Raw genomic sequence first — 10000 nt, 5'->3', positions numbered from 1 at the left:
CGTAAGCTCCGCCCACTCCAACCCGCCAGCTGGCCTTTTGGAGTGAAGGCCAAACTGAACTTTTCTTTGTCTACAAAACCTAACATCACTGCATCAATATTGAAATATTAACCCATGTCTGTGTTTTTTTTGTGTAGGACATGTACTACCTGTCCGTCAAGGCGCTGTACACGGTGGGCTACAGCACCTCCCTCGTCTCCTTGACGACGGCCATGGTCATCCTCTGCAGGTTCAGGTGAGCATTCCGCATTACATCACAATAAGTGGTCATCATCTAGGTTGCTGATTGGTTATTCAGAAGGAGTCGAATTGAAACAATCTTTGAAATCGATTCTTACTTTTTTAATTGTAATTATTTTTCTGACACTATTGCATACTAATAATTATGATGACTTTATGAAATAACACATATCTTGTTATGAAAGATGTTTACCGTTCCTCTTGATGTGATCATACCGATCTTGTTTGTTGTTGTTTGTTGTTGCTGTTGCTGTGGTGGGCAGGAAGCTGCACTGCACCAGGAACTTCATTCACATGAACCTGTTTGTGTCCTTCATCCTGCGGGCCATCTCCGTCTTCATCAAAGATGGAGTTCTGTACGCCAAGGAGGACAGCGACCATTGCTTTATCCACACAGTGAGTCCCCTAACTGAATTACGGTTCACCTTATCTGGGATCCAGCAGTTCTACGATGATATAGCAGATCTTCTGGGGGAAGATCTGGGGCGACTGTAAAGAACTCCAAGGGACGGGGTAACGCCTTGGTTTCTACTGCATTGCTGAGATATTCTTCAGAACAGAAACAAATTCTACTTGAGTAGTTGAAGCATATGTTTTGATTTGTGGCACTACAATTCGACCTATGCATTAAACCCAACATGTTATGAAAAGACAGATCATGCAAATGAATGTCATGAAGTTACATAATGTCGTATAATATTCATGTAACCTTATGAACAGTGCATTATGTAATACATCGGTCGTGTGTTACATATAGCGGTTGTCTGTTTTTTGTCTGTCATTGTGAGTAACCAGTTAGTGATGTGTTGGTATCATAATGCAATGTCTGTTTGTGTGTATTTTCTCGTGTATGTGTGTGCGTGCGTGCGTTCAGGTGGAATGTCGAGCGGTGATGATATTCTTCCATTACTGCGTGCTCTCCAACTACTTCTGGCTGTTCATTGAAGGCCTCTACCTGTTCACCCTACTGGTAGAGACCTTCTTCCCCGAGAGACGCTACTTCTACTGGTACATCATCATCGGCTGGGGTATGACCAACACACTAACCATACCTACTCCTGCTGGTACATAACCATCGACTGACCAACACACTAACCATACCTACTCCTGCTGGTACATAACCATCGACTGACCAACACACTAACCATACCTACTCCTGCTGGTACATAACCATCGACTGACCAACACACTAACCATACCTACTCCTGCTGGTACATAACCATCGACTGACCAACACACTAACCATACCTACTCCTGCTGGTACATAACCATCGACTGACCAACACACTAACCATACCTACTCCTGCTGGTACATAACCATCGACTGACCAACACACTAACCATACCTACTCCTGCTGGTACATAACCATCGACTGACCAACACACTAACCATACCTACTTCCACTGGTACATCATCATCGGCTGGGGTATGACCAACCTACTAACCATTCTATCTGTATAGTTATATGCCCTCATTCCTCATGGTTAGAAAGTGGGTCTATCCTCCCCACTAGAAAATAGTTATTCATACAAATGAAGACGATAATAAATCAAACATCCATTTAAAATATATAACAAAAAGGATAATAAAATAGATATTGTATTGCTTTGAGTGGAATCAAACACCTTCTGGGCTTGCTCCTGTGGTGAAAAACGATAGTCTATGGTTTATTTTATGATCTGATATGCCTGCACCATCCCTGGAAGGAGAAATCCCAATTCTGTGTTCCTTTCCTAAGGTTTCTCCCTTCTGTCTTTTGGGGGGAGCTTTTCTTAAGTCCTGAAGACGGCTGACTGTGTATGTCTGTAAACGTAGCCTGGAACACCCTTAGAGACTGTAATTAAATGGACCTAACTTATTTTGTATGATTTGTAGGAACCCCAACGGTTTGCGTGACCATCTGGGCCGTATTGAGGCTGCACTTTGATGACATCGGGTGGGTAGTGAGGAGTTCTATATCCACTGCTGTCTGCTGTGATTTGTGAGGAGAGTTGTGAATATTGACCGTGGTCGTATTTCTCTCAGGTGCTGGGATATGAATGACAACGCTGCCATCTGGTGGGTGATCAAGGGACCGGTGCTAGCGTCCATAATGGTTAGTTCCAGCAGGTTACAAGGAAGCATGGCATTACATATGTCGTTTTTATTTAACAAATTATGTAGAATTTTACAAAATTTCCATTAAAATTAATTACGATTTTTGTTTTGTTTTAACTTTGCTACTTCCATATCTATTCTTATACAAAAATATCAATGACTCTGCTGTGAACTATATGAATAATGTGAAAAAATTGGACCACATATTTCAGCACCCGCATTATCTTATATTTTTTCTCTTTTCAGGTCAACTTCGTCCTCTTTATCGGAATAATCGTAATCCTTGTCCAGAAGCTGCAGTCTCCAGACATCGGGGGAAATGAATCGAGTATTTACCTGTAAGCCAATATGGTGATCCAAAGTGTGTCTTTGTCTCTGAGAATGAATGAAGACTGATGTGTGTGTTCCTAATGAGTGTGTGTGTATGTGTGTGTGTGTTGGTGTGCATGTGTGTTCCTGTGTGAGTCTGTGTTTGTGTTCTATATATATATGTATGTGTGTGTGTGTGTGTGAGTGTGTGCTCTCTAAGTATGTATATATATATTAATATGTGTGTGTGTTTGTGTGTGTACAGGAGGCTGGCCCGCTCCACTCTGCTCCTCATTCCTCTATTTGGTATCCACTACACGGTGTTCGCCTTCTCCCCGGAGAACGTGAGCAAGAGGGAGCGTCTGGTCTTCGAGCTGGGCCTGGGCTCCTTCCAGGTGCGGACTCAACTGGAACATGTTTTGAGATGCTATTTCATTTGGAGGGGAGATGCTTTCAGCCAAAGATAATCACAGGCTTTTTGCTCGAAGGTTAAACTTGCACTATATGTTACTTTATTCTACAACGCCCACATCCACGACTCAGTCTATTCAGGGATTTTTCCTCTAAATCATTTTATTCAGGTTGACTTTTGCCCTCCCCGGATATCGGGGAACATCTCAGTCACTTTCCGTCACAATCACTGTCATCTGGAAAGGATGTAGCTGTAACTGAAGATATAACTTAAGTCACTAGAGGTTGCTAATGGAAAAACTTGCTTAGGACAGGCAGGGTTGAACCCAGAAAAAAGCTAGACCATCAATCTGTGCAATTATAATGAACAGATGTAGACCTCATCAAAAACAAACACACACACACCAACAAAAAAACAAACAAACAAACAAACATTCACACACACGCACACACACACACACACAGACACACACACACACACACACACACACACACACACACACACACACACACACACACACACACACACACACACACACACACACACACACATAAACAAACATTCTCTGCAGATATTTATACTACAGCTTGATGCATCAGTTAGTTTAAAGCTCCTGACATATGGATTGGGTTAGAATAGACATATCTTCCTTATGTGACCCGGCCTTCTTGTTTTGTGTTCGCAGGGCTTTGTGGTGGCTGTCCTCTACTGTTTCCTGAACGGAGAGGTAAGTCTCCTTTAATACACACTTTATTACCACCCATTCTGTCGTAATAACATAGGAATAATGTGGGTTGGTTAAAGCAATACAAACTACTACTTTTATAAATAGCGACATTAAACTATTTGTTTGACAGTAAATGTAATAGAGGACATTGAGAATAGCAGTGATAAAGGTGTTTGATATTGTAACTGGGATTAAAGACCAAATCCCAGTGGATTTTACTATTGTACTATACTACTGTTTCAAGAGACACACTGTAACTGTTATAAAGGAACTTGAAACTGAATTAGTCTGTAAGAATCTAAGTGTGGTAAAAGACAGACTGTAACTGTGATTAAGACCTTTCAGACCAAGTCCGGACTCTTGAGAATCAAACTATGACAAGGAGATTCCAGACTCCAGTATTGACTTGACCCGAGGACAGATCGGAGACGTAGGGGACTAGGAGCGCTAGTGTCCTTTCAGCGAGGTCCATTAATAATGACGTTGTGAAGTATATCCCTCAAGGTGCAATCGGAGATCAAGAGGAAATGGCGCAGCTGGACGGTGAACCGGTACTTTGCTGTGGACCTGAAGCACCGCCACCCTTCGCTGGCGAGCAGTGGGGTGAACGGGGGGACCCAGCTGTCCATCCTCAGCAAGAGCAGCTCACAGATACGTATGTCCAGCCTGCAGGCCGAGACGCCAGCCAGCTGAACGGCAGCCAGAGCCAGCCCATAATCATGTCCAGCCCTGACGCCAACACCACCACCAACGCCGCCATGACCACCGCCAAGAGCACCACTAACCTCTCCATCGCCAGGCCCACCTACACCCCTCTGCCCATGACCAGCCTGTCCAACCCCTTCCCCAACCCCTACCCGGACACCTACCCGGACGCGGCCGTCATGGAGACCCAGCTCGGCCCAGACAACAGCGACCCCCCGGCGGAGGCCCAGAGGCCGGCCAAACCCCCAGAGCATCCTTTAGTCTAGCCCACCTGATGACCAACCACCACCCTGTTCCAAAATGCCCCCGATGTGCCAAAAAAACAACCAACCAACCTACATCCGACATTCCGCCCCTCCTAAGCTGCTTGTCCAGGTGCTGCTGCTGTGAAATCCCCAAAAAAATATCAGATGACTTCAAACGGGTCTTTGATGTAAAGGAGTCCTCTGAGCAAGATGCGGACTGCCAAAAGAAGAGAGTTCAAGTTGTGTACATACTACTGTGGTTACTTTCAATAGGGTGTTTTGATTGACCTTAAAAGCACAGCTAGGCCCGCTTGAAGAATCATCTTATCCGTGCCATCATTGGAAAGTAACAACCATTCCATTTTGACCGAGGAAATGAAGTTTGTGTTCTCTTCTTCTCGTCCATGCCTCAAAGTGTTTTCCAGTATTTGTGTTTGTCGATATCTTTAGCTCTCTCTCTTAAGAAGAACTCAGTATTAATGTGCTGTTGTGTGCCAAACCCCCCCTTTGGAACGGCCAACTGATCTGACACAAGTAAAGACTCTGGGGAAACAGCAGCCACTTCATGTCAACTTTTCAATACAACCCACTAGGTACTGATGTCCTGAAGGTTGTCTTTTTCCTCATTTACAACAAGTGTTATGAGTGAAACTAAGGTCGAATTGATGCATGTTGACTCCCAAGAAGAAAATATGGTGGTGTTTCGGGGAGGTGGCTTATCTCCACCGTGCTCTTCGTGGGAGCTGACAAACAAAATAGTTTTTTTCAATCCAGTGCTGTGGGTGAGTTGGCAATTTTGTCGACTAAATGTGTTATTTCTGGAGGAGGCACATTCTAGCGCGCACTGCCGTTTGAATATTATATTCATAATGTATCAATATCATGGCGGCCATTTTGAGAAATGTTGAGCGGATGTTTCGTCTTGATTTTACAGATGAAACAAAGCAGTTTACGTGAAAGAGTTTATGTATATTTACTGTCCAGATTCACAAAATGCCAAAAACATTGCCCGAGACAAAATGCTTGATGCAGGAATGCATTTCTCGTTTCTAACAAGTGAATTGTTACGATTTCCAACAACGACCATAAGGAAACGAAGCTAGCTGACCTTCTGAAATGCCCCGAGAAGCTGCCTCCTCTCGCGGGAGGTTGGGTCCGCGTGGTTCTAAACAGCCGCTAGTACATAACATGTCAACGAAAGATAACTCTTCAGAGGATGTAATATATAACATTTAAATGCTCAAGAATTTGTTTATTAATTCAAACGATGGTGATTAATTTTTTCTCGCTATTTGACTTGACTTTGCTCGTTCTTATTTGTAAATCGTTTGTGTTTGTAGTGGATTTCGACGATTTTCCCTTGAAACATCTGATGTCCTCACGCAGGTATTCCCAGTTATTTGTTCTTTCATTTCCTTTTGTTTTCTTAAGAAAAGAAATATAGTAGTGAAAAGCTATTCTGGAGGAGCCTATCATTTTTTTTGGGACATTACATCCTCTTTCTACCCTGCATTATCTTTCATGTCTGTGATCATGTTTACTCAATATGTGTCTGAAGAAGAAACAAGCAAACACCAACATTGAGAACAACAATGTCACTTTTGGAGAAAGACTTTTTACTCTGGGGTAATTCTCTCATTCCAAAGAAGAAGGATATTCTCCTTCCATAGTTTGCACCGCTCCAGGGGTTGTCACCGGCTGCTTTTGGGTCGTCACTTGCAACCGATGTCACTGCAGGACCTTTTCCTTTGGGTCTGGCGACGTACCTGTCCTCTCTGAATACACCTCTTCGCTCACTTTGTTTCTCCAGAAGTGCCTTGATGCACAAAGTAGGTTTGATTGCCGTTTTTATTTCGATACAAAACAACGAGAAGCAAAACAATTGAAAAGAAAACGAAACTGAAGGTATTTAAAAGTGTAGTTGTGTTTTCACCGCACAAGACCGGAAACATTAAACCTTGGGGGCCTTTAAAAGTAGCTTATCAGTGTTTGAGATGGGCCCAACATAATATTGATTGTTTTAATGCACCTGTTATATTAATTCTGAATGGGTTTATCACACGTAATGTGTCTCTTCATCTTGGCACACCCAACCCTTTTGAATTGTATAATAATCAACTATAATTGATCAAAACTGTCCTGAGTTTATAATGCAGTTATATCATCCAAACCTTAAAATGTCTTGCAAGCTTTGGAAATCTTGTCTCGATGACCAGACATGGAAACTTTAAGTACAGCTGAAGTCAAACAAATGCATTTGTGGCTGCTAAAATTTATTATTGGACAGTATTATCAGGCCAAATAGGCCAATATATGTCATACAATTACCGAAAAATATCTATAAAGCACATTTACAAATCCTATAAGGCATACAAGTATTTTTTTTCCATATCAGGCAGTCCGTAAAGATTTTGTAAAATCAAAGAAGGGCTGACCTGGAACTGTATTTTCATTAATTATTTTTTACTGTATACGTTGTTGTAGTTTCTGCTCTGGCATGAAATAATAATACATTTAATACGAAAGTGCAGATTTACTTACAGCCATACGGGAGCGCTATTTAACCGTATGTCCCTGGTCGCGATAAATTCGGTCCAGAATGTGGTTTAAATTAATTATTATTTGAGGTTATTATTAACATAATGACAATCTTGTTTAGTTATGAGCCTTTGAAATATATATATATATATATTTATGTGTACATGATTATTTACGGTCCATGTCGTCGTGTATTTGGAGCCTTATATAGCCGGTACTATGTTGATGTCAAGTTAGAAATAATGACGCTGTCAAAAAGCTGAAGATGAAGTAGTTTAGTGGCTTCTAGTAAAATACAAACGTTCTGCAGTTTGGTGTTTACTACGGAAATAAGCTGCAATTGCTTTATCTTATAAATTATACCTTTTGTGGTTCAAAGTGATCAACCTTTTAATATATTTGCTGTGATGGTTTTTGCTACTCCTTTTTGTAACGGTGGTTGTTTAAAGTATTTTACGCCTAATGTGATATATTCTCTCGAAGGCTGCTACTGCATGCATTTGAAATAGTCCCAACCTCATTTGTACAGACAGAACTAAATTGGTGATTTTTAACATATGTCATTATGTGAACATATATTCACTGTCATAGCAGGATGAGCCAATAAGAAGGGTGTTTCAAAGGGCATCCTTGAAATTCAAGTGCCAAACAGGAATTAACTGAACATATTTATATGTATTCTACTACAATCTGCTGCATTATCGGAGGAAGATATTGAAGCATTTATTTTCATTTGGTCAATTTTCATTAAAATGTAATTTGACTCTGTTCAGCTGTGAGTGTGATTTGGCTCATCCAGACACTGATGGCTGAATGTAAAATGTGTGTTTTGTAAAGGGAATGAATTCCAAATTTTCTTTGACTGCTTTCTGTCCTGTCTGACATCTCATAAGCATCGTATCACATACAAATGCTAATGTTGGAGATTTTGTACATTATGGACATTAAACGTTTTGAACTTGTTGGCTCACAGCTTATTGTTGTGGTTTAATAAATATTAACATTAACCATCAAACATGTGCAGCCTACCTAGTGTTTATAAGTCAAACATAAAATTGTTCCCTCCAAGAAAGGGAAGAACACTTGACCAAAGTCAGCAGAAAGGCACATCTTTTTTCTTTCTTATTTTACGCAACCATAAAATATGGAATCAATAGGGGGTCAGGCTGTGAGTCCTGTCACATCAATAATCCATAAAAACCCACAACACAAAACCAGGCAGAGTGCTCATAGCATATAGAGTACAGGCTAAGATCATCACCAACATTATTTTGGCACTAAAGTCACTATGCCACCACCAGGAAAATACTATGACAGAAAAGGCACTGTAGCAGTCAGGCCTAAGTGATTCCTCCATATGATGACTTATGGCATGACCCAACCAAAACAAATCATACTGGCAATGCTGGCTGCGCACATGTTACGTAAAACCAGCATAAAGAGGGCTATTTGTGTTCTAGTTCAGAACATCAATATGAACCTGCTATTTAGTAAAATAAATCTGTTAGGTATTAATATTATGTAAACTAATGGTCAATAACTTAGTCATAAACTAATATCATTAAATACAAAAGAAGACTTAGTACAAGTTGCAATGCAATAAACTATATGATAGAATGTTTCTGCAGTCATTTCAACAGTTCGGAAATCACACCTACGGTTAAAAACTGCCCAATGAAGTCAAGTGGTGCTCATTGCAGGGCCAAATGGACCTAGTCCAGCTGAACAGGTTTTTGTTTTTTTAAGGGTTAGGATTAGGGTAAGGTGTAGAGTTCAAGGTTTAGGTGTTATGGTAAGGTTTAGGGGTTAAGGTTAGGGTTATGGTTAAGGTTATGGTTACTTTTTAAGGTTAGGGTGATGGTAAGGTTAATGGGTTAGGGTAAGGGTTATTGTTAGGTTTAGGGTTTAAGGTTATGGAGAGGTATATGTTTAAGTAGAGCAAATCAGGTTGCATGGTAAATGAACATGGGCCACTTATTTGTGTGAGTGAGTTGAGGAGAAGGCTGGAGCTGAGCTGGCGTTGCAGCTGGACCTATGGGGAGCAGGACTAAGCCAAGCTCCTCCCCGCATTGGCTCTGCAGTGAGCAGCCTCTCAATTAAGCGATGCTTGCTTTAGTTATAAGATCCTTTTCAAAATACAATGCAATCTACATTTTAATATTAAGATATTTTTAAGTATTCTTAGAATGTATTCATGACATGAATAACATGATAGTTCCTGTTCCTGTTCAGTGATGGTTGACAGGACCCCTATTTTTCCACCCAGATGTGTGATTGAGTCGTCAAAAGATCAGGCTATTTAAAGAAATAGGTAAAATAGTAAAATGTAAACAAATTATTTTGAATTATTTCATGATAAATTAGACATTAATATAGCATTGTAATTGATAACATCATGTATATTTTGTCCTATGATGCGACGGAAAGATCATTCATATCTCGTCCCATTGTTATACTATTTGTCAGCAATAGTTAATATCTATTATTCACAATTAAAGGAATTATTGATTAACATTGTATCAATATGATGATGATGATATACAATTCCTGTCGGTTGAAAACCTGATAGAATATGTGCCGCTATTAACATATGTATAATTACAACACAGAACCATACAAAAGGACAACCTAATGGACTCAATAGTTTTTACAGTCTAGTGCTCCAGAGTGTGCGCGTGTTCACTGTGCAATAAATGTGGATCCTCCGACAGAGAAGGTCCAAAGGG

The 10000-nt window shown here is 40.6% G+C and overlaps 2 protein-coding genes across 4 annotated transcripts in view; one reads left to right on the top strand and one right to left on the bottom strand.

The window, feature by feature from the left end:
- adcyap1r1b (adenylate cyclase activating polypeptide 1b (pituitary) receptor type I) overlaps positions 1 to 8246 on the top strand; it is a 22022-nt gene extending 13776 nt beyond the window's left edge. For 2 of the 3 annotated variants that reach the window (XM_060066362.1, XM_060066361.1), the window contains exons 5-14: position 1; positions 138 to 235; positions 504 to 636; positions 1115 to 1268; positions 2117 to 2177; positions 2267 to 2336; positions 2585 to 2676; positions 2913 to 3042; positions 3745 to 3786; positions 4278 to 8246. The exon at position 1 is cut by the window's left edge and continues 103 nt beyond it. In XM_060066362.1, coding sequence (XP_059922345.1) covers position 1; positions 138 to 235; positions 504 to 636; positions 1115 to 1268; positions 2117 to 2177; positions 2267 to 2336; positions 2585 to 2676; positions 2913 to 3042; positions 3745 to 3786; positions 4278 to 4757 — 1261 coding nt within the window. In that variant the 3' untranslated portion in view covers positions 4758 to 8246. The remainder of the gene's footprint in view (positions 2 to 137; positions 236 to 503; positions 637 to 1114; positions 1269 to 2116; positions 2178 to 2266; positions 2337 to 2584; positions 2677 to 2912; positions 3043 to 3744; positions 3787 to 4277) is intronic. The other variant, XM_060066363.1, reaches the window with a different exon arrangement.
- Positions 8247 to 8373: 127 nt separating this feature from the next.
- ghrhrb (growth hormone releasing hormone receptor b) overlaps positions 8374 to 10000 on the bottom strand; it is a 28850-nt gene continuing 27223 nt past the window's right edge. The window contains exon 13 of the mRNA XM_060066364.1: positions 8374 to 10000. This exon is cut by the window's right edge and continues 1436 nt beyond it. The gene's annotated coding sequence lies outside the window, so the exon portion shown is untranslated.

This window comes from Gadus macrocephalus, chromosome 12 (assembly GCF_031168955.1).
Source record: "Gadus macrocephalus chromosome 12, ASM3116895v1".
NCBI lineage: Eukaryota > Metazoa > Chordata > Actinopteri > Gadiformes > Gadidae > Gadus > Gadus macrocephalus.
Note: the sequence above shows the minus strand (reverse complement) of the source record. Positions and strands in the feature narration are given on the sequence as shown.